At 41.5% G+C, this 25,231-nt stretch overlaps 1 protein-coding gene across 6 annotated transcripts in view; it reads right to left on the reverse strand.

Annotated features, from left to right (window-relative positions):
* Positions 1-25,231, reverse strand: part of FOXP1 (forkhead box P1) — a 620,675-nt gene that overhangs the window by 236,079 nt on the left and 359,365 nt on the right. For all 6 annotated transcript variants that reach the window (XM_047779137.1, XM_047779155.1, XM_047779131.1 and 3 more), the window contains one exon: positions 2,769-2,956. In XM_047779137.1, coding sequence (XP_047635093.1) covers positions 2,769-2,945 — 177 coding nt within the window. In that variant the 5' untranslated portion in view covers positions 2,946-2,956. The remainder of the gene's footprint in view (positions 1-2,768; positions 2,957-25,231) is intronic.

Here is a 25,231-nt window from a genome sequence, read left to right on the forward strand (position 1 = left end):
CTGTGATTTTCTCACTGCTGGTATTCTCACTTCAAGTAAAAACCTGTAGAATACAAATGACGAAAACAACCCACGTCCATCACGGTGACACTCAGATTTCTCCAAACTGTTTAATTGTTGCAGTTTTCAGTCTGGAAGAAAACTGATCACACGAGTCCTGTAAAACTTTTTTGATACTTAAGAAGTTTTTTTTCGTATTTCATCTACAGATTTTCTCCCCCCGCCCCAACAACCTGTTAAGAGCCTCCATCGTACACTTAGGGAAGTCACACAGCTGTCAGTATTTTATTTTAAAAGACCGAAAAGGCTGACCAACCACAGTATGTGGGGTTTTAGCCACAATGATAGAGCCAACTGCTTTCTTCCTTCCCAGAACATATCAGTGGCAAATAGGTATATATAATTGTTATAAAAAATATTAATAGCACTTCGAAGCACAATCAAAAGGTACAGACTTTTATATTAGTAACTCATAACAAGATATTTTCCATAGTGGGTATAACCAAGATAAAGTTACTGATGGTTTTCAAGGAAGATGCTGTTAAAAGGCTCTCAAATAACCTTCTTCTGGGAGGTCAGCTTGTGGTTTCTGTTAGTGGGCTAGGGGTGTGTGTATGTGTTTCTGTGTGTATGTCTCTTTGTACGTGTATCTGTTTGTGTGTATGTTGAGAGTATATAAATAAAGTTTTTGGCAGGCTTACAACTTTGAGACAGCAAATGGTTTTTATTTCTTCAAATAAAACTCAGAAGTTCATTTCCTATTTATCTGATTAACATACTCTAAATATTAATTACTCAGGGTGCATACCCCATTAGTCAACAGCCTCCCCTCAGCTGCTCCATAAAGAAACAGTTGATCTTGGCCTCTCTATGGTAAGGGCATAGAAAATGGCAAATCCAATTACCAACTGCTTATTCCCAAAATAACCATAACTATCTGAGAATATCACATGAACAAACACACACACACATATACATACATATACATACATACACATACATATACCTTTCTACCACTTACTGACAGGCTTTGTCAACACTCTCACTGGGTAGAATTTGGCCATTTGTACTAATGCAAATACCCCAAGTTTATACACAACAGAGATCATAAATCTCAGCCGATATGATGTGTACCAGGGAGCAGGCGCAGTCAAGTTTGAGCTGCCACTGAAAGAGAGATTAAATCGCTGCAAGTCCTCCGAATTAAGATCTTAGCTTGTCTGTTCGTTTCCTTCTCTTTCTCTCTGTTGTATCTTTCCCGGACAGATTCCACTGCCTCGTGCTGGTTCCACCAACCTCTTGATCAGCTAACAATGTGATGATTCCTTATTTGTAAAAATTCTCAGCAAGGAGAAAACCAAGCATGCTTTAGAGACTGGCAAAAGCCATATGCCTAAGACACGAAAGGATGGCCTTTGCTTCTCTGATACAGAGTCCCAGAAAATGGTTGGAGAGGTTTGTCTTTTTCTTCCTGTTCTCTCATCCCCCAACAATTTGTTTCATTCAGAAAGGCCTCAAGATGCATCATTCTTTTTTTCACCTTTTTCCAAATGGCACCATTACTTTGTATTGAATCAAGGAATCAAACACTAACATGCAACAAAAGTCAACCAGTATCATAGACAAAAGCAAACAGTATTTCCTCATTCCAAGAACGGCTGAGAAAACAATGCCTATCTTCAAACAAATGTCATTACTTATTGGAATCTGCATCAACACTCTGGCCACACAACACCACCTTCTAGGTCACACCCTTTACCATCTGGAAGTAATTTACCAGTCACTGCCAGGTACCCACTTAAATGCCTAGAAAGGATATAAGAGGAAGGAATATGTCTCAGCTTATGAGTATTTTGTGGAGCCACCAATAAGACACATTAATAGGATTTAGCCACCAACTGCCATAGGTATATAAGAAACATCTGTAAGTGGCTCATCTCCCCAAATTCCTCCAGGTAGCAGCAAATGATTTCTTACACTGAAGCCTGTGTTACTGATGTCTTGTTACCTACCCAATTCTGCTTGGGTATTTCTATTTATTTATATTCCCCTTATTCACCTACTTCTATCTTATAGCTTTTATTTCTCTTTCATCCTTGATCCCTTATTTTGTTTCCTTCTTTTTTTTTTTTTTTTTTGTCTTTTCTAGGGCCGCACCCACAGCATATGGAGGTTCCCAGGCTAGGCGTCTATCGGAGCTGTATACCAGAGCCATAGCAATGCCAGATCCAAGCCGCGTCTGCAACCCACACCACAGCTCATGGCAATGCCGGATCCTTAACCCACTGAGCCAGGCCAGGGATCGAACCTGCCACCTCATGGTTCCTAGTTGGATTCTTTAACCACTGAGCCATGACAGGAACTCCTGTTTCCTTCTACTTAATACACCTTTTTTTTTTTTTTTTTTTTTTTTTTAATTCAAACACTGGGAACTCTTTCACCAAAGATTCATTTTATTCCAAGTAGTGAAACTTTGGGCTGACACAGGAGGGGCTTGAAGGAAGTGGCCAGGGGTCCACCCAATCTCATTCTGAACAAGCCATTCCCTAAGAGGGGGCTTTGCAAGACTCTGAACTCCCAAGAGCTGGAGGACCAGTCTCTTAAAGCCAATCACCAGGGCCCTGCTGCACTAGTGACTTAAAAAAATGCTGCTTACAGTCAGAACGACAGCCTAGGAAGCATCAGACACTTGCAGTGGTTAAGGATAAGATTAAGGGGTGGGCTTCGCAGCCACCACCCTCTACAGCCCGAGTCCAGAGCACTGGTACCTGCTGCTGCTGCTGCACGTGGGCCAGATCGGCCGCCCCAACGTCCACGGCCGGCGTCTCTCCGTTGGACCGCCCTTCCCGAAGACCGCCACACTCTAATAAGTGGTTGCCGCCGCTCGACCCATTCTGGATGGCTGAACCGTTACTTTTTGTCTCAGTCCCAGATTCTTGCATCATGACTCAAAAACCTGATAGAAGGATTTTCAGGAGGGAGTGGGGGAGAAAGAAAAAGCAGCTGTTAACACAGTTGTTGTACATAAGGAGAAGGGCCCTGCCTTCAATGTTGCCAAAATCTGTAAACAGTTGTCGTTTTCTTTCACTCAACTTAATCCCTCGTTAGTGGTCCGATCCCCTAGATTTTGAGTATAGAACTGTTGGTCCAAATACAAGTTTTCATAGAATTGCTTGTTTGTGTGTATTTTCTTTTTCCCCTTAGGAAAAAAAATCAACATTTTTCAGGTGAACCTGGAATTTATGGTCAAATTTCTGAGATTATATGGTTTGCTCGAAAACTCTAAGTCATTTTATACAGCATATCAGTTAGTACGTGTGACTCTGTGTTGTGTGTTACACTCCTAGAAAAATACCCTCCAAATTCGGTCTTCAGGAGATGATACCCATTACCAGGAGGCCCCTGAAGTAATTCCTGCTGAAAACCTTTACAGTCAAAACCCCAAAAGCGTTTTTTAAAAATTCACACTCCTTAGAATCATTCAAGTATTGAAACTCTTCAAAATTGTCCATTCCAATGATAAGCCACTTTAAGAAAGGGAAAAAAAAAAAAGTTACCACTTTTTAGAAGCTAAACAAATGATCTTTGTTGTATGGTTAAAGTTGTCCCAAGAAGCCCCATTTCAAGTTCAGGTGTTTCTCCTGCTGGCTTATTAGCCTCTAGTTTGGTTTAATGCCTGAAAGGTCTAGGTCTTTTTATGTTTATTTTGGAGAAAATGTTGCCTAGGCAGATCAAAGTTCTGAATTTGAAAGTACTAAACATCAAGTTAAAAAAAAGATACACACACACACCCCACATACATATATACACACAAGTATACACATGCGCACATATATATATACAAACATATATGTATACACACACACTCACAGAATAGTTGCCTCTTATCCACAAGGGATATATTCTAAGACTCCCAGTGGATGCCTGAAACTGCATTTAGTATTAAACCCTATACATACTGTGTTTCCTCTGATACATGCATACCTAAGCTAAGTTTAATTTCTAAATTAGGACCAGTAAGAGATGAACCCCAGTCAAAATAAGAGAGCAAATACAACAATCTACTGCAATGAGAGTTATGTGAATGTGGTCTCTCTTTCAAAATAATCTTACTGTATGTACTTAATTCCTTTTTCACCTTAATAAGCACTCATCACACCTATGGCTGGAACTTTTGCACTTTGAGTTACAACAGGAAAACTAGCACGAATTTATTTTTTTCTTCATCGCAGTATTGTGGATAGAATCTCGGCAGAGATCTCAGCAACTTCACAACATGATTTTTTCCCCCTTCTCTTATGAAGTTGAGAACTTTCACCTTTTCACTTCAAGGAAGCCCGTTCTGGCTTCCCTTTGGCACATCTGACTTGCCAACATCACTCCTCTTGCACATTGGGGCCCTTATTCAGTAAAATAGGTGTTATTTGAACACAAGCCCTATGACACCAGGTCATACCCGAGATGACTGCAAAGTGACAAATGGGCAGGAAATGCTGGACAAAGAGACAATTACCATCCAGGCAGGTTGCAGCAGGACAGGGCAAGATTTCATCTTGTGGAATTTAAAACTTATTAACTGTTCCTAGAACTTCTCATTTCATATTTTTGGACCGAGGGTAAAAAACCTCAGAAAGTGAAGCTTCGGATACGGGGGAACTACTGTCGTCCAGGGCGAGTCACTAGAAAATAGGGCCTTTGTGTAAATGTATTTCACACTCTCTCTCTCAGTACAAAACCATTATCCTGGAGAGTCAGTTCTGGCTCTCGGTAAAGATGGCCAACTGGGACAAAGAACAGATAGCATTTGCTAATATCAACTAGTATGACTTCCTAATCACTGGTGCTGTACCAGGCCCTCCTAGTGATGTATACATAACCTCCCATTTAGTTTTCATGACAGTTCCTAGCCCCAGTTTACAGATGAGAAACCTAAGGCTCCATGAGACTTATTTTTAACTTGCCCAGCATGTATCATCGCTACTAATGATGGAACCGAGAATGGACAAGTTCGAACTGACGTGAGAATTCCTAGCTAGGCGTTTTCTTAAAGATGAGGAGCAGTGGGGGCCGAACAACGAAAATGCCAGGGTCACTCCAAGTTCATAAGCCAAAAAAAAAAAACAACAGTGACTAACAGAGGATGACAATTCAAACATACAAGAGGAAAAATGCCTGAATAATTAGGACTTAAGTGTGAAATACCAATCCTAGATAAAAGGACAGAAAACTTAGACAAACTGATTGAAATACATGTGTACAACCAATGCTATAGATTTCTCCCCCACATGTGAAATGTGTGACAACAGGGAAATTCAAAAACTGGGCATCCTTACAAATCATGACATTTAGAATTGATAAGCAAGGAGGTCCTGCTGCATAGCACAGGGAACCATACCCAGTTTCTTGGGGTAGAACATGACAGAAGACAGTATGAGACAAAGAATGCAGATGGATGTATGATTGGGTCACTATGCTTTACAGCAGAAATTGGCACAACACTGTAAATCAACTATACTCTAATAAAAATAAAATAAACTGGGCATTTTTACAGGAGGTTGCCCTCTTGCTAGAAATTGGTTGAAGTCTCTTTTCTATAAATTTATACATTTAAAACAAATGGAAAAATTAAAAGCATAAATATTCTACTCTGCCTTTATTTCCTTTCAGTGCCTAGTACGATCCAACCTGACTACCAACTTCATAAAACCGTAAGATGTACATTGTTTAAAGTTAATCCAATTTTGAACTGGATTAAGAATGGCATTTTTTGTTAACAGGTGGGAAACAAACTCAGACACAACAGCTGATTCACTCTTGTCTCTTTGGATCATATATTCTAGTAATTATAGTCGTTTAACACTTGCACTCATATTCTTACAGTCTGCAGAGCGAACAATCTCCAAAAACAACTAAAACCTTCTCTAAGATGCAAGAACCAGGCAATGCAAGTACCTACTTCATCACCAAAAATTAAAAAAAAAAAAAAAATCAGTGTGTGAAACCTAAGTAGTATTTTCCCCACTGTTTAGTTTCTCTTCCACAAACGTCCCCATGTGTACAAAGTGAAGGAAAAGACAGTGTTTAGGTTTTCAAAGGAGAGAACAATTGTCTCTGAGTTGTTACCAAGGAAACTCATTTCTTGATTAAGATATATCAATAGCACACCTAAAGATGGAGTTCCCATTGTGGCCCAGCCATAATGAATCCAACTAGTATCCATGATGTGGGTTTGATTCCTGGCCTTGTTCAGTGGATTAAAGATCCAGTGTGCCATGAGCTGTTGTGTAGGTGGCAGATGCGGCTTGGATCCCGCATTGCCGTGGCTGTGGGCATAGGCCAGCAGCTGTAGCTTGGACTGGACCCCCTAGCCTGGAAACCTCCATATGCCGTGTGTGCGCGCGCATGTGCAGCCCTAAAAAGCAAAAAAACACCTAAAGAAAAAAGGGAAAAAAATTTAACCTTGTGGAACACCTATCCATATACCCATATCAGGGATTTCCCACCCTTCAAAAACCAAAGCATAGTTTATACCTAAACTCTATACTTGCCCTCAGCATAGGGCATATTTAGCCAAGTATCTGTTCTTAGGAAACTCAGAGCTGCAGGTAAAAGGCTGCTTTCAAAGCATGTGACTGTTGGCACCCCAGACCAGAAGACACGTGTCCGAGAGACTGACCCCGATCCTGGTTGCTGAGGTTGACACCATTGTGGTGGGTGGAGTGAGAACAATTTCTACCATACAATTTGATGAGAAGGGTTTGCTCTATGCAGTTCCAAAGAAGACTGCCAAGTCCTTCAGTACAAGTTTTGCAGGCATCACGCCAAGCAGCTTGGCTTGCACACCAGGTTTGTGAGAGAGCAGGCTTTGGGACCAAAATTGCATAAAGGATTATTTTGGTCCGAGGATGTCCTTAATTAGTCAAGTGCTAACAGTAGTATGTCGGTTGGAAGATTTAAATTTTCCCATCATCTCCCACACCAATCAGGAGAAAACAGGTTTTTGAAAAGCACATGGGAAAAATTAGGAGTGTCGATGTCTAAGAACGTTTCTAACAATATCTGGGCTGGCAGTTTTTCTTTCTATGGAATGTTCCAAGCCACTTAATAAGCCTTTCTATCTGTATCACGCTGCACCAACTACAAAGCCCTCTGATGTACATTTTAGACGCACAAGAGTCCTGTGAGAGAGAAAAAGCAGGCAGGGATTGCTCTTCCCATTTTACAGATAAAAAAACTAAACCTCAGCAAATTAAGGAAGAGCTGTAGCCAGTATCACCTGCTGTGGCAGACATGAACCTGTCCCTTCAATACACGATGAAAAAATTTCCAGTTTGCCAAGTCCCAGGCTAGGTGGTGAATGAGTAAATCAACGCAAAGAATACCAAGTCCAAACCTGAAAAGACAACAATGAGGGTGGCAGGGAGACAAAGAAAAGCATCTAAAATACAAAGCTGAAAGGGTCCGCCTTCTTAAGCGAGCAACTGTATTTGCCTTTTTCGATTGAGTTTTACAATTTTCAAGTCATCTTGAAAACCAGACATGGGTCAGGCACCTGTGTCTCCACCACAGGATGCTGTAACGCTCTTTTCTCGGGTGCCTGTCTCAGGCTCCCAGAATGCATAACCTTCGCTTCCCCCGAGGACACCCTAGGACCAACAAACTGCTTTGCTCTGTGACAAACCACCAAGGAGAAAGGATGCACATATCCCGAAAGAGGAAAGGCAGAACACCTGGAGGGCATGGGCTTGCCATACCTACTAAGAAGGCCTTTCTCTGGAAACAAAGCCAAACCTTCCTCTAGCTTTCTCTTTGAAGGAGCGGGGCGTGTTTAAATCACATATGATCCATTCACCACAACCATACAAAAGCTGATGCTACAATCGCACAGATGTCAGAAAGCTTAAGGAAGCCAAAATGGCCCGCTCCTCATCTTGCTTGGAAACATTACAGAGCTACTGATTTCAAAAGATCGATTTCGGTGCTGGAGGGACTTGTAGGAAGGATAAGAACTGAGTTTAGCGTGCTTATTTATTGCCGTTGCCAACAGAGCTGCTCTCTGGAAGTATTCTGGAAAATTCATAATATCCAGGCCAATGTATTTATAGTAAATTAAAGCAATGCTTTATTATGATGATTATTTCCTTGGTTACAGTGTTGATGCTGAAAATTTAAGGAAAATAAAGTCCTTGTTATCATGCTCGTGAAAGATTTTAAGCTAACAAAAAGTTCAGTCTTGATTCCAGGGCAGTTAATTAAGGTTGACCAAGTCAGGCAGAAGTAAATTAACTTGGCTGATCAATTATTTATATGAAGCAGAATAAATGCCCTTAAAGAACTTGGTCTGTTCATGAAACGATGTGTAAATTAAACTAAACATAGTTTTGTAAAACATATTTCTCCTTCTTTGGGGAGAGGAAAGGAAAAGTTAACAGTGAAATCACTTTTTAGGAAAATGATGAGAGTGATTATATGGTCCATCCCCTCCCCAACCCCCAAAAAGAAAAACCCTCTTTCTTATTGCTCATCCACGTGTGAGGAAAGAAGGAAAATAGCATGCATTCTGAAGAGAGAACAGAAGCTCTGAGGAAAAAAAAAAAAAAAAAAAGGATGGAAAGATGGAAGTAGGAAGTCTTGGAGAGAAAGAAGAAGCAGGGAGGAAAAGGTTGACCTTAAAGATGGAGACACTATGTAAATTTCTATACAAGCATCCTTCAGAAACATCACAGGTTTGGTTCCAGACCACAACAATAAAGCCGAGTCACACAAATTTTTTGGTTTCCCAGTGCATGTAAAAGTAATCGTTACAGGAGTTCCTGCTGTGGCTCACAGGATCAGTGGTATCTCTGCAGTGCCAGGATGCAGGTTTCATTCCTGGCCCAGCACAGTGGGGTTAAAGGGATGGCATAGGTCGCAACTGCAGCTCGGATCTGATTCCTGGCCTGAGAACTCCACATGCCAAGGGGTAGTCAAAAAAAAATGTAATTTTGACATTATACTGTAGTCCACTTAATCTGCAATAGATAGCATTATATCTGAAAAACAAGGTACATAACCTTAATTAAAGGACATTTTATGGCTAAAAAAAAAAGCTAACCATCTGAGCCTTCAGGAAGGCATCATTTTTTTGATTAGAGTCGCATCAAAGATCATGGATCACTGCAATAAATATAATAATCATGAAAAAGTCTGAAGTGTGGTGCAAATTACCAAAATGTGACACACAGACTCACAGTGAACAAATGCTCCCAGAAAAAAATAGGGCCAATAGACTTGTTTGACACAGGGTTGCCACAAACCTTCCACATATTAAAAAAATGCAGTTTCTGTTTAGTGTAATAAGGCGAAGCACAATAAAAAGAGGGTATGCCTGTAATATAGAAATCTTGAGCATGTGGCTCTGACTTCATCATCAGTTATATTCCAAGTAGGGTGTGTAGATGGAACAAGAATGCGGGTGGGGGTCAGGCTAGCTTGTGCTACGCAAGAAGAACTCTTTAAAATACTCACATTGTGGAGTTCCCATCATGGCTCAGTGGTAATGAACCTGACCAGTATCCATGAGGACAAGGGTTGGATCCTGGCCTTGCTCAGTAGGTTAAGGATCCAGCGTTGCTGTGAACTGTGGTGTAGGTTGCAGGACACTGCTCAGATCCTGTGTAGTTGTGGCTTTGGCGCAGGCCAGCAGCTGTAGCTTCTATTTGACCCCTAGCCTGAGAACTTCCATATGCTGCAGGTGTGGCCCTAAAAAGACAAAACCAAAATAAAATAAAATAAAATATTCATGTTACATCATGAAGATTCAAAATCCTGGAGTTCCCGTCGTGGCACAGTGGTTAACGAATCTGACTAGGAACCATGAGGTTTCAGGTTTGATCCCTGGCCTTGCTCAGTGGGTTAAGGATCCGGTGTTGCCGTGAGCTGTGGTGTAGTCACAGATGTGGCTCGGATCCCGTATTGCTGTGGCATAGGCTGGTGGCTACAGCTCCGACTGGACCCCTAGCCTGGGAAACCTCCATATGCCGCTGGAGCGGCCCTATAAAGACAAGAGCCAAAAAAAATAAATAAAAAGATTCAAAATCCTTAATGATCATGTTCGTGTGCTTCAGAAAAGAAGAAGAAAAATTCGTCTTCAGGATATAAAGCCAGTATGTACTTCTAGGTCTCATTATATAAAAGAACTGGTTCCCTCAAAATGTACAATTTACCTGGCAACAGGCTATACACAAAGGAGGTTTAAGGTGCAAGGTGTGGCTAGGGGATCAACCCCCAAAGGTCGTTCACCAGGGTGACCTGGACACTAAATCACCTGATACTCTTACTCTTGTCCTGGGCGTTACTCCCATCCAAGTCAGAGAATCAAGCCACAGAAAGCATCCAGATGGAAGACAGAGCCTCTCCGTAGAGGGCTCTACATTTCCTAGCATGTGGGACATGCTCCCCAATTGTTCACCCTTTACCTGGTGAGATGCTCCTGGAGCAAGTGGCAGTGAGGAGAGGAAGGGTTGGGGGAGGGAATTACAGGTGAAACGTAGGAGTTAAAGCAGCAGGTGGGAAAAGGGCAGGAAGGAGGGGCTGTGGCTCTAAGATACTGCATACCTGTACTGTCTACGAATGGGGATCTCATGCCATACTCTTGGAGAAAGAGGAAGGGGAGGAGGAAGAAAAGAACAGGAGATCGCTTCCGTACACTGTCAATGAACCCTTCAGACACCACCATCCATCTGTCCACTGCCCCCAGCGGCAGGAGTCCCATTTCACCGCAAGACAATCCGAGAACCAAGTTGAGAAGTTCAGGTGCTGACTGCTCTGTGAAGGCGCCATCTTCCAATACCAGATTTTCATAATTATAACAGAAAGGCGTAAATTTTCTAATGCATGGCAGTTCAAAAAGTAATCAAGGGAATGAGCCGGAGGGCTATTTTAATGTATGCAAAGCTAGTGACCCACAGTAAATGGGAAGTAAGCCACAGTGAATACAAAGTAATGCACACAGACTCAAGTCCCGGCCTGATGAGGGACGGCTAAAATTAACACCCAATTAATTTCCGAATTGACAAACAAATGAAACCCATAAATCTACCTTCTCATTAATTTTCTTGTGGTATAATTTAAAGCAGTAATATGAGGGCAAAAACTGAGCATTATCCATCATAAATATCAAAAAGATAGCACTGTAACACCATAAATTATGCATATTACCTGTTGTTAAAAATGATTTATGTATTATCAACTTTATCGTGCACTGTGGATGTCTAGATCTATCTTTTAAAAATCTGGAATTTCACTTAGCACTTAAAAGAGAAAAAAGTTCAGGTGCAATGAAACAGTCAAAAGCATGTATTTTTTTTATTTTTCAGTAGCCACTTATTGAGCCATAGGGGAGGACCAAGGCAAACCTGCAATCCTCATAGGTCTTAGGTTAATAGAGACAGAAAGACTATCATGCAGGTGATGGGCTGGGTCTCTCAGGGGAGAAAAAAGAAATAAGCTCCAGAAACACCTCTTCTAGAGAGCACTGGCATGTGTGTCTTAAAGGAACTACTCATCTCTCTGGACTTCAAGAATGCAGGAAAGGAATGAGTACAAGCAACAATATGGTGGATGCAACCGACAGAGCCAGAATCTGTAACAGGAATTCAGTTTAAAAAAAAAAAAGAATCCTCAGTTGGCTGGAAGTTTGGGACAGAGATTATGTTCATTGTTAACAATGTAATAATTAATAACAATAAGAAAGTAATAATAACTACAGTAATAATGTAGCTCTCCTTTATAGTTAAAGGAGGAGGGGGAAAAAGAAATAGGAACTAGTTTGTATTATCAGTTAAACCAGAGACACATCTATGTTTATCAATTATATGGAAGAAAATATTCAGATTAAAGTACTTTCCTGCTGCACCTCCCCACCTCCATTTGTTTAGTAAGAATTAAAAGCAAAAAAATTCCTTTCTCTCCAACTTGACTTTAAGACATGTCTTGCACATAACAGGCATTTAGCACCTAATTGCTGAATATATTTTTTTCTTTTTTCTTTTTTTTTTTTTTTTCTCCTTGGCTGCACCTGAAGCCTGTGGAAGTTTCTGGGGCAGGGATGGAACCCAAGCCACTGCAGTGACACTCTGGATCTTTAACCTCCTGTGCCACAAGGGAACTCCCATAACTGCTGAATTTTTAACTAAATGATTACACAACAGACAAATCCAAGGCCAACTTCTCCCTCAAATGAGATCAAGGGCTTGTGGTCACCACCTTTTATGTTCCTTCTTTTCAAATACTCTATTTCCTGTACTTCCGAGGAATGACTAACCATTGTGGAATTCTGAAACTTAGAAAAGAACTTGAGTCATTTAATCATTTTAAGTCTTCACATAAGTAGGACTGTCCCAGTGGTTGAAAATATAAAGGTAATCAACCAATGACGAACTTTTCCAAAACCCATGGTGAACATTTACTATATACAGAAGGACAATTCAGAGGGAAGGGAGATGGTAAATAACAGGATGTTTAATTTTCCCTGTAATTTATGACTTGCTAGAGGAACAAGGTGGTAGTTAAAATTACATTTGTAACAAAAAGATGGCTTCCATTTTCTATCAGGCTTTCCATGTGAAGACAAGGGACCTGAAATTTCCAAGGAAAATGCTTTTTTTTTTTTTTTTTGCTTTGTAGGACCACACCCACAGCATATGAAGGTTCCCAGGCTAGGGAGTGAACTAGAGCTACAGCTGCCGGCCTACACCACAGCTACAGCAACGCCAGAGCCGAGCCGTGTCTGCGACCTACACCACAGCTCACGGCAACGCCGGATCCTTAACCCACTGAGGGAGGCCAGGGATCGAACTCCCAACCTCATGGTTCCTAATCGTATTCGGTTCTGCTGCTCCAGTTCGGGAAGTCCAAGGCATTTCCGAATTCCACCTCCAGGGCACCCAAGCAGCTCAGAGAAACTCTAGGTGCCTGGTTCTCACAACCCGTTGTAACACACCTTTCCTGGGAAACAGTAAACTTCTTGAGACATCAGGGAGTGCAGATAACCAGCATCCCACCCTCTTCAAAGTTACAGATGTCTAATTTTTATTTTTAGAACTTCAGGAGACTACCAGGCTTGCTTTCCTTCTCTCCCAACAGACAAAAGTTGAACTGCTGTCATCATGGCAACTGTGGGCAGAGGATGGAAGTGAGAAGCTGCTCTAGCAAACAGAAGTGCAAAGGAGAATCCAGCCACATGCCCTGGCATATTAATCCAGACGAGCTCAAATAATTAAACAGAGACCAGAAAGGAGCCTTGCCAATCCAGTACTAGGCTGTTTGCTTTGCCACAAGGAAGCCTCTGAAGCTTAGGATACAACCTGGCCAGGTGTTCTGGGGAGCTTAATTAAAATAGGTTTTCACCTAAGGAAACCCATTTTAAGTTTAGTCTCTAACAAAGCCTGACAGACTGGACTTTATCCCGTTAAACATGCAAACAGCTGAATTCTCATAAAGTGACTGACGACAAATTCAGAATGGTTTTTTTTTTTTTTTCCACTTCCCTATTTTATAGAGTTGAATACACTTGGGGCCAGAGCCCTAACACCAATCAGTGACCAGCCTGTTCCATGACACACTTCATGTAGCTCCTGTGAAGCCCCCTCAGTGCAGCCCCTCAGGGCTTTGGTGGCCAAAGGGAATGCTAAGTTCACAGCATCATGGCCACTTCCAAATGCACGCCACCAGAAGTCTGTGGCTTGCCTTCCTCTGTTGTGTGAGAGGGACAATTATTTAATTCTACTCTTCAAAAACTCCAATACGCATATTTGCATTCTCCACCCCTTCCCCAGGAACTCCTGTAGCTAGGGGAGCAGACTTTCTCTGATAAAAAAAAGACCACCATTTGTTGAAGGTCATGACCCCCCAGCCCCCACCCTGATGGTCTGTGGTGTATCCTTGTAATTTACAGCAAACCTTAGCAAGTCCTGCCCAGTTTTGAAACACAAGGCCAAGTCAGAAACAGCAACAAACAATAATTTAAAAAACAAAAAGCAGAGATGATGTGAGCTGAGTCTGCTCTGCTGTTTGCAAAACATGACAAAGGACGGGCTCCTGTTGGTTCTTATCTATTATGGTTGCCACTGTCCAAGCAAGTAGTCATAAACACAACCGCCTGCCCTCAAGCTGAATAAAGAGACACATGGTTGGCTTTACTTCACTAAATGACACAATGCAGAAGCACATTTTAAAGTGAGGCAGGTAAGTGTAACAAAATAAAAACATTAGCTTTTTAACATATATCACTGCCTATTAATTGTATGCTTTCCTCCCAGTTAGGCTGTCCAGCGTCACAGAGGAATTACTGAGAATGTATCAAATGAAAAGTTTGTATTTCCTTTTCGAACTAGACAGAGCACACACACATCAGAGAGGACCCACAAGGAGCCCCCAAGGACCACACACAACACACACAAAATACAAAACGCAGGGATTGTACCTTTCAAAGGTGACTGCCTTGTTCATAGCACTAGACTTTTTCTCCTAGACCTTTTAAGTCCTTGTTTGTTCGACAAAGTTTTCTAGCCATCTGATGTTCTATTACTGAGCTAGTGGCCCTTCAGGAGAGCTCTCTCCTTTCTGAAAAGAGCAAACAACTGCATAGATATCATTACACTAAGGAAATCTCTTAGAAAAACCAAACAACTCGCTAATCTCTCCAGCCCCTTCATCCAAGCAAAAGATAAGAAAAGCAAACCTAAGTCTCTTTCAACCACATTCCAGGGACAAGTTCCCCTTTTTCTTTCTTTATCAAAATTCTAGCATTTAAGTTTTTTTTTTTTTTTCCTAATGTGTGTGTTTTTTAAACAGACCTTGCAGGATAAACTGCTGCTCACACCCGCAAACAAAGCAATATTTGTTTAATAACGATTGCTGCCATGGGTACAGTAAACAAGGCGCCCAGCATTTGTGTTTATGAACAAACACATCATCTTACAAGAGCAATTTAACATTAACCAGGTGGAATAATCAACAGATTTCATAGGTGACACCAGGGGCAGGACTAATGTAAACACAACTGGGGAGGAGAGAGGGGCCACTCTCTGGGAATCAAGGTCGAGGTAAATGCATTACAGAGTAAACAGCTGCAAAGAAGGCAAGATAAACAAACAGTCATTCTTCTGACATTTAGAGAGGCAGAAAGGTTGTATGTTACATAGATCAGCTGCTGACCACCATGAAATCAAACCAGTTGGAGACCAGGCCTGCTTGTGTGCACAATGCCATGTTTGCTTATAAACAACAATTTGCTGTTACCAACCTTGCATTACTCATCATCATATAAGCCAGAGCGAATCAAGTGAAATCCAGTTAACTCTTTCCTGGGGACACTACTTCGAAAGTCTCAAAGAAGCATGGCCCCCTGTAGGAAAACGAGGTCACCCCCCCACCCCAAATGAAGCAAACAGAGTTCAGTCAATGCCCTTTGATTTCCTGGCTTGCAGATAAAAATAAGCATCCACAGGGCTTCAACTACTATAGGTTGGATCTAGCAACAGATTGAAAAGACTGTAATATTTTCATGCTTGAATAACCACACATTCATTTCCTGGGCTCATCTTCTCTTATCAATGAAATATATGGGTCAAACACTGATTCCAATCTTAAATATTTTCATCTAGAAGGAAAACGCTAATGTTTTTTTCTCCCCCAGTTTCTTGTTCCAAGATACACTTTAGCATTCTAGAGCCACAAACAGATCTGTAGCATTTCCAACCACGCTGCAAAAATCCAACTAAACTAGGTGATGATTCTGCCCTTAAAAAAGATTACATATAATATCCTAATCAGTTGATGTTACATAGAAGGACTCAAGAGTTCATGTTGTGAGCTTATCAAAGAAATCCTGGTTTTCCAAGCCAATAATGAATAAGTTCAATGTGTCCACTAACAAAGTGTTACAAAGAAGGGTTTTTTCTCCAAAAATGTGTTTTCTTGTGTCCTAACATATAGAACAGCATGCTGTTTATCCTAAGAACGTTATCAAACTTTATCATAGATTCTATATTTAGGAATACCATTTGCAATCAAAACATTTCTTTGAATCTATTTTACAGATACTTTAACATCATTAAACTACTTAAATTTGATACAGGTGAAGAACATTTCTCTATTACTTAAAATGTAATAAGCAAAAATATACCGAACGACAGTTTGGTAATTTATCTCTGTCTTACATTCACAATCAGTTAATTAATTTTTTAAAAATTTAGCATTGTGTCATTGCCAAGTATAGCACAACACTGCTGGATACCAAAGCAAAATGTGAAAATAAGAAAATGAAATTAGAAAAAAAACTAAGGCTATACCTCAGAGGATTCTGGCAATTACACTGGTAAGTATCAGATTATTGGAATTCCCATCTCTGTCTAAAAAGTATAACCAAAATTTTACTGGTCTTCCCAGCTCCTCTCCCCCCACCCTCATTTCCATTAAAAACTTCCTAACCTTCTCTAGCTGTTCCTGATTTCACCTTCTGCTTCAAAAATCTAACCTTTCTTCTGCAACTGTCAAGTCACAAAATAGCAGAGGGTTTTCTTGTGTGTTTTGGTTGTGTTGTACCATAGTTTGTTTCCTAAGTGCCTCTCTGCTGACTCTCTCCTTTCCCCAAACCAACACAGCCCCTCAGGCCTCCACAGTGTCTAGAGAAGAAATTTCCACGGAGGGTTCCGTGCCTGAGGAGGAGAGAATTCCTCAGGCTCAAGGACTTGTTAACACCTTATAGAACAAGGAACGGACATTGAGATGAATCCCTTTTCTGCCCTAGAAAGCCTGTGGGGATTAAACTGTTCCACTGCCCCAGAGAAGGAAAGCCAGCCTTGCTAAACCCTGAATGATGATGCAAGTCTGGCTGCTGGAACAACTAACACAAACTCTTCCTCAAATGCCTTGGGAACGGAACGTTCTCAAATTCCATGCTCACTGCTCTGCGCATGCGGCCGAGATGGCTAGGACACAGAGCAGGGCCTTATCCCATGTCCCAGCAAAACTACAGAGAGAAAAAAATGAAGAGAAAGAATCCTGCTCTATCCCCCATCCCTGTTCCCCATCTTCACTGAAAAATGCTGGTTACCCAACTCTCCACACTTCTGGTTTCTTCCAGGAGTTCTCCTGACCTTCATGTTTATTTTCTATCCCTGGAGCCTGAAATGAACCAAACGACTGGTAAGGGGTTTTAGTTTACAATTCTAAATGATAATCCAAAGAGTGGCAGCCATTTCCCTGGTAAAGGCCAATAGCTGAGCCCTGGAGTTTTCTAAGCCTCGCATAACCATTACCCAAATTGAGGCCCTTTTTAACTGCAAGGTGATTCTACGGGTTCCTCCCCATGACTGGGAGATATAACATGCCTTTTTCCTCTATCCCAGTTGTGGTGGGGAACTTGCCCTAATCCACCTTTAGTTCTACCTGCACGTGTCTGTTTTACTTATTTTGTTCCCCGCAGAACCTAAATGTTTGAAGCTTTCTTTACTAAAAAATTAATTAAAATAAATGAAAGAGGCCAATATTCCACATAGGACCTGCTGTACAGCACAGGGAACTCTACCCAATAATCTGTGATAATTTATGTGGGAAAAGACTCTGAAAGTGAATGAATGTGGGTATATGCATAACTGAATCACTGTGTTGTACAGAAGAAATTACCATAACATTGAAAATCAACTATACCTCAATAAAACTTTAAAAATTGAAAAAAAAATACATCAAAAAGTAAGAGAGAGGGCACTGACTGAGTTTTTTATACAACCTGTTTGATAAACTATTTTCAAAAATAAAAGAGTCTCCAGGAAATTCTGGGAAGACCCAAGACTGGGTCTTAGAAATCCTGAGATTCTTAGCGCTATCATGCTACCATAGTGACCACTTGAGCCAGTTTCCAAACCTCAAGCATTTACTTCTACCTTCATTATTTTTGCCATCTTCATCTACATCTCCCATGTTATTCTTGCAAATTACTTACTTTTGGCCAACCTAAATCTATTTCAGAGAAAACTTTATAATACTGCCTCAAATGGAAAACCGGTGTGCTTCCCTTTAGAGAGAAAGACTTTCTAATTAAGGTAATACAACCCAACAAATGTAATCAAATTCTAGCTAGATCCTGGTGTCCACAGAGGCTCTGGGTGGAAGCCATGTTCTTGCTTTGTTAAATAATGAACTTACAATGGGGAAAGAGAGATTAAAGACACACTAGCACCAAATGGAGACTTTCTTCTTGACTGTATCAGAAGGATCAAAACAGACTGAAAATGGAATTGCTGCAACATCAACTCACAATAATGGGAACCGGTGAATGATTTATGAGCCATCTAAAAATCCTCTTCCAACACACCAGTGAGTGGTCCAAGCTTATGTCTTGGGGAACTGAGCAAGAGGAGACTTAGGAGTTCCATCCTGAGACCAGTCTACATCCTTGACTCCTAAGTATAGTATTCCTAACAATGCAATGCATAAGGCACTGATAGAGAGCCTACTGTATACCCTTATGCTGCTTGAGAAATAATCAACCAGCTAGACTCTCTAAACTGAATGGGACTCCCGGGCCATGGGTATTATGCTTGTAGAAGACAACCTGGAAATCAAACCGGCCACTCCAACACAAGCCTCCCTCCCAGACTTTCTTTTCTCACATCATCAAAAAACTAGTGCAACAGCCACTTAAGTAGAGCTGCCTTTCTTCAATGCAAGTTCAGAGTTTATTCATTACCAAGTAACCACTCTATGATAAAAACTATAAGCATATCATTCAAATGCTTTATTGGTCAAAAAGATGGATGCTTTTATTAGTCCAACCTTTTTTGTAATGGAGTGCCACTGATGACCCAGCATTAGCCTCATTCCCTGCTATTAATCACACTTCTAAGAGCCCATTTTGCCTTAAAATCTTAAGAAATTGCTATAATTTAAAGACACGGCGTCTATATAATGGGAAATGCCTCAGAGATCGTATCATTTCACAAAATACAGTATTTTTTTTAATGGAACAATGACCATGATGCTCAGGTATTATAAAAAGGGAATAATTTTTATATATATGAAAGAAAAGTGAGACATAAGCTGCCTTTTCTTTGTGTGGCTTTACACATTTGTCCAGTTTAATCATTACCTTTGCAAAGTTGATGAATCCATAGACATAGGCATACAGTCTACTTAGATTAACATCGATGTAACATTCCCAAACAAATGAAAAATAAAAGTGGAAGGGAGAAAACCTAACGTGTTAAGATAGCAAAGACGTGAAAGAACTTTCATGTGCTTTAAAAAATTCCATCAGTAGCATATTCCTCATTCATCATCTATAATTCCGGTGCCTTGCCTGTCCATGAGAAGAGAACTAAAGCAAGCTCTTCAATAAACGACTTCAGGACAAACTACAGGTATCTGCCAATTTACGTGCAGTCTGATTTCAATAATATAATGATGCTCTTACCTTGTAAGTCTTCATCTCATTAAACCATCCCTCATGACCATTTAGCACAGCTGAATATGATAAAGGAAGACATCTCTGAAAGACTTTTTCAAAATACAGAGCTAAAATAAAGCTTTTTCAAAGTTCCCCTTTAATTTTTACTACTACACAATTGGAGCACAACATAAACGAATCTTCAAATCTTTCATACCCCCCCCCCAAAAAAAAAGGTGACATTATGTTACATGGTGAATGAAGGATAGGCTCCCATCAGGCACAAAGATCATGAACAGATCTGGTGTAAATGGCTGGGAAGAATAGAGAATTAGCCTGAAGTCAAGAGCCCAGATAACGCCCTACACTTAGCATGGCTTGAACTCACTAACTGTGAACCAGCACAGAGGCTGGTCACACAGTGTAGGTGGGGCTGGACATCAGACTGCTCAGTGATAAGTAATCACAGCTCTGACTGAGGGGCCCCTTCTTAGAGATATGCTCCACCGTGTGGTGTCAAAAGGTTAAGATAAGCACCTAGACCTTGAACCTTACACTATAACTAGTAAAAAGGCCAATTGCTGCACCTATTTCTCAAGAGCTAGAAAGAATTGCTCAGCCAGGGAGGGTATTTAGGAAGAAACTGTCACAGTCATGCCAACAAGAAGGGTAGAGCTTAAGAGGCCCACAATCCCACAGTCGGTAGAGCAGGCACCACCAGCGGGGACACTGATGGCAGCCTCCGTTCACACACTGGGCGGTGGGACCAATGGATGGCTTCAGAGTCAATGGTGGGGCCATCTGATGTCTGGAGACTCCAGAGTTTCAATAGGACACCTTCTTCAACTAAATATCCAATTCTGAAGGGCATTGCTACTCCCTGGCATTTCCATGGTAGCAGTGAACAGCGGTGGTACTGGGCACCTTTAGAGCAGAAACAACACCTGGTACCGAGTATGAGACTTTTAATGGAGGCAACAGGGGCCCATTAGCATCATCCCACCATTGATATATGAGTAAAGACTCATCAAAGATCACAGCTTATGAATAACCAAGTGCTAGAAGGGGCCAGCGTTTTTACCCAAGAGCCAATCCCTGCGGCACTTCCCTTAGGAGCCTGGTAAAGGTACAAGGGCTCTGTCCTATGCTAAGGATTTCCAGAGAGAACCAGCCATGTCTCCAAAAGATAAGGAAGTCATCACTGTTTATACTGCAACTCTGGTGCAGACCTCTACTGCACAACATTGTGGTTCCCTGGAAAGGAGTATGGGTGTCACCTGGGAGCTTGCTGGAAATGCACCTTCTCAGTCCCATCTCAGACTCACTGAATGGAGAACATGCCTTGCAGTAAGAACCCCCTGGTGATTCACACTAAAGTTTGAGAAGGCAGGTGTGGTGGAAAGAGAGCCACCAGTGGACCAGATATACTTGAATTTGATGCCTCCCCCTGCCAATGGTAAGGTTTCAATATGCCTCCTGACCACCCCACCTTTCCATTTCCTCATCTGTAAAACCCTAACACTCTGGATCTGGGTTCAATCATCCTTCAAAGCAATAAGCATTTTGTACGTAATAGGTGCTGGCTGGGTTGTGCCCTAAGTGTTGGGGCCACAATAGGGAACAAAAGTCAGTACGGATCCACTGACATGGAGGTGACTGTTTAGTGGGGAAGACACACACTAATCAATTAGTCATTTAATAAGTGGAGATTAGAACTGGGAGAAGTCTCATGAAAAACGCACAGGGCTCCGAGAACACATGAAGAAGCTATTATGTGTCAAGTGCTTCGTATGCAGTAGGTGCTCAATAAATCACCGCTGTGATTATTAGGAGCCCATAAAACCTAGACCTCTGGGAAGCCACTAAAAAATTCTCAAGCACAGAATCTCTTTTCCCTATCTAAAAGGAGCCCATAGAAGCAGGACTGCATTCTCAGTTAAATGATTTGTAGGAATGTTTCCTACTTTCTCTTGGCTATATGAGGAATATAACATCTACATTTCTTTGAATGGCAGTAACTTCCCAGGTTATTATTAAGAATTAGCTCTTGTTTACCAAGTTGTAGTTAAAAGGAAAAACGCAGAGCAGGGCACAGGGTAATCCTGCAAACCCGCCTTGTCCTAAGAAATCTCTTGATGAGCACTTTAAAGCCTTGATACCTCAAGAAAAAAATCTTTAATTGCCTTCTCAGAAGCATTTCTCCGTGGTATACATGGTTTGTGGAAGTCAAGAGAAGTACATGCTGATAATTGCAGACAGGATTAGCAACTTGTACCTCACAGTGTAGAGGCCAGTGGTTAAAGACTGGTGCATCTTGCACGTGTCTGCACAGTGGGAAAATGGGACTGACGGGAATCACAGATCCCATGACCAAAGCCCCACCACCCAGGACACCTGCCCCAGGAGCAAGACTCTCTCACAGCACCTCACTATTCAGTGTGTCTGGTGTTCCTTCAAACAGCCCTCCAAGCCTACCATGGCTTCCTTAGGCTCACTGCCTGTGAATTTGGTAACTTTACATTAAAAAATGCAACTATGGTGTAATACCTCTCCATGTTTGTATGAGTTTTTGGTTCTTTCCCCAAAAGTGGGCTTCCTTCCAACAGGTGGGTATTTGTGACGGAAGAATTTTTTTTTTTAATTTCATCATTCTATCAACTTCAATCTACTGCTTTTTTAACATTTAAGTATGATTGATTTACAATGTTGTGCCAAGTTACATGTGTGTGCGTGCGTGCATGTGTGTGTATTCTCTTTCTTCTATTATCTTTCATCATGTTCTATCTCAAGAGACTGGATATAGTTCCTCACTGTCCAGAGCTGTGGTGTAGGCTGGCAGCTGCAGCTCCAATTTGACCCCTAGCCTGGAAACTTCCATATGCTGCAGGTGTAGCCATTAAAAAGCAAAAAATAAAATAAGACACAAATAATGAGAGAATTCTGATCTCACTTTTATCAGAATGCCCCTGATCAAAAAATGCACAAGAAAAGAGCTGGCAGGAAAAGGCAGGGATGCCAGGGCAGGTGTATGACATAAAGCATGTCATTCCATAGCAGTGATTCTCAATAGGGGGTGATTTTGCCCCCATACCCCCACCCAGGGGACATCTGGTAATGTCTGGGCACATTTTTGGTTGTCACAGGTGGGAATAGGTGCTACTGGGAAACTCAGAATGCATGTGGCCAAAATCCTAGTATGCAAAGCACAGCCCCCACCACAAAAATTATTCCAACCATGATGTCAGCAGTATTATAGTTAAAAAAACTATTCTATGGAATTTGCACTGTTTTATGATGGCAACAGAGCAATGAGTTATAGCTCTTTTTCAATAATAAATTTATAATACGCCTTAAAATCATTTAAGTCTAACTCCTATATTTATTTTCAATGTTTTCATTTAATAGGGCAGAATATTCTCTTATCATTGTCAGGAAAACTATCTTTCCATACATATAGCAAAACAGTAAGATCTTTAGATGCAGTAGAATTTACTTTACATCTATTTTACAAGATTTCTGAGCATCCCTTTAGAGAATCTTTCTGGAAGGCTGGTGTCACTCTCAGAGACAAAAGATAAAGAGATTACCTGATGCATTCTGGCTTTGTGATAACTTTCTGGCAGTTAATCATATTGTTTCTCTGATCTAATGGTTTAAGCCTTAAAGTCATAAGGACCTGTGATTTCTGCTTGCCCTTCTCCTTCCTCAATACCAGGGAACTGAGTACCTATGATGGGTCAGGTTATGTAAGACTTAGGTGACGCCCTGCCATTTGAAAGAAGTCTTGTATTTCCCAAGGGTGGGAATGAGGAGGCTGAGGGAGGGCACACTCACAAGCAAATAGGAGGAGAGGTGCCAGGAAAAAACGGAAGTAGCCAAACGCGGAGGTGGAACCTTCACTGAGCAGGAAACAGGCAACGGCTGGGAGCTGAGGAACATTTTAGAAAGAGAAATCTGATATAAGCATCTAGGATGGGGCTAAAGCAAGGACACCAGGGGGAAAATTAGGAAGCTTTAGCCCAGAACTGACAGAGGCAGTAGGGGTGGGAATATAAAGGGGGTGGGGCTCCTTCCCTTTGCCCCTGACTCCTGAGCACCTGCTCCATCATGACTCCCTCTTCCACTGTTACCTCTCAACTCCCCCTCTCATGACAAGTTCACACACCGATCTTAAAATAGGCTTCCTCAAAACCTCAAGCGTCACTCTCGGCTCCCTCCAGTGCTCCCTCCATTTCCTGCCAGCTGATGGAGAGAAACATGCCTCATCGCCTCCACTTCCTTCTTCCCACTGGATCCTTGGCCATAGCAGGCTGGCTTCTGCCCCACCTCTCAGCCCAAAATATTCCCACCACATCGGCTAATGAGCCCAGAGTTGCTAAATTCGATGGCCACTTTTCAATCCTTACCTCAAGTGACCTCTTAACAACACATGACACTGTCATTCACACTGTCTCTCTGAAAACAAAAACAAAAACCTCTGCTCTTTGCCTCTTGGTTTTCCTGCTCATGGTGGTCCTCTCTGCCTATCTAGCTGTTGGTTCCTTTTCACTCCTTTAATGAGCTTAACTTCCTCCACTCACTCTGAAATCTTCCATCTTGCCTGGAGTTCCATTCTCAAGACACCTAAATCTGGAGTTCCTGTCGTGGCGTAGAGGTTAACGAATCCGACTAGGAACCATGAGGTTGCAGGTTCGATCCCTGCCCTTGCTCAGTGGGTTAACGATCTGGCGTTGCCGTGAGCTGTGGTATAGGTTGCAGACGCAGCTCGGATCCCACATTGCTGTGGCTCTGGCGTAGGCTGGTGGCTACAGCTCCGATTGGACCCCTAGCCTGGGAACCTCCATATGTCACAGGAGCGGCCCAAGAAAAGGCAAAAAAAAGACCAAAAAAAAAAAAAGACACCTAAATCTTAAAGCAGGGGTTGACAAATTTTGGGGTGGCAAGGGCCAGAGTGTAAATATTTTCCACTTTGCAGGCTACCAGGTCTTTGTCCCAACCATGTAGAGTTATTGCTCCTTTGTAGCATGAATACAGCCAGAAACGGAGTATTAACCAGTGGGCAAGACTGAGTGAGTGCCAATTAAACTTAATTTACAAAACAGGTGGCAGTGAGATTTGGCCCAGAAGACTACAGTTTGCTGACCTTTGCTCTAAAGCACCAACCCCAGAAAACCTTACCCTTTCCATGGCTTGACTTCAGGCCCACCTACATCTCTTAACTCCTGGATCATTTCAGCCAACTAAAATACCTTTCCAGAGCTACAGACCCTAAATCCTACTACCTTTTGGACATTTCTAGACATTTCTTCTGGATGTCCTAAAAGAACCTCAACTTTTTCTCAAACTGAAATCATCTATTTCTTCTTCCATCCAAATCCCAAGCCAGGGGTTTTCAAAAAGGGGTCACTTTCTAAATCAAGAATTATTTGGTAGGGGTAATAAAAGGAAGACTATTATCAGTGCCCATCCATTCTACGTCCTATTCATTCATCATTAAGAAATATAAGCTTTTAGTATTATTTACATCATTTCGCTTAATGTTAATGCCAACTCCCATTATAATGGCAAGTATGGATACATCTCATTTTACAGATAAGTGCATCAAATCTTCAAAATATAATATGCTTGGGAAGGAGTGGAATTAGGGCTTGATCTCTACCTCCTATTTAAATAATATCTGCTTCTCCACACTCTTGCCTCAGAACACGCCCTCATCATTTTATAACTCGGAATGTGAATTTTTTTTATCGTTGCATATGGAAACTCCTGGACTGCGGGTCAAATCGGAGCTGCAGCTGCAGA

The sequence above is a fragment of the Phacochoerus africanus genome, chromosome 1 (genome assembly GCF_016906955.1).
Source record: "Phacochoerus africanus isolate WHEZ1 chromosome 1, ROS_Pafr_v1, whole genome shotgun sequence".
In the NCBI taxonomy this organism is placed as follows: domain Eukaryota; kingdom Metazoa; phylum Chordata; class Mammalia; order Artiodactyla; family Suidae; genus Phacochoerus; species Phacochoerus africanus.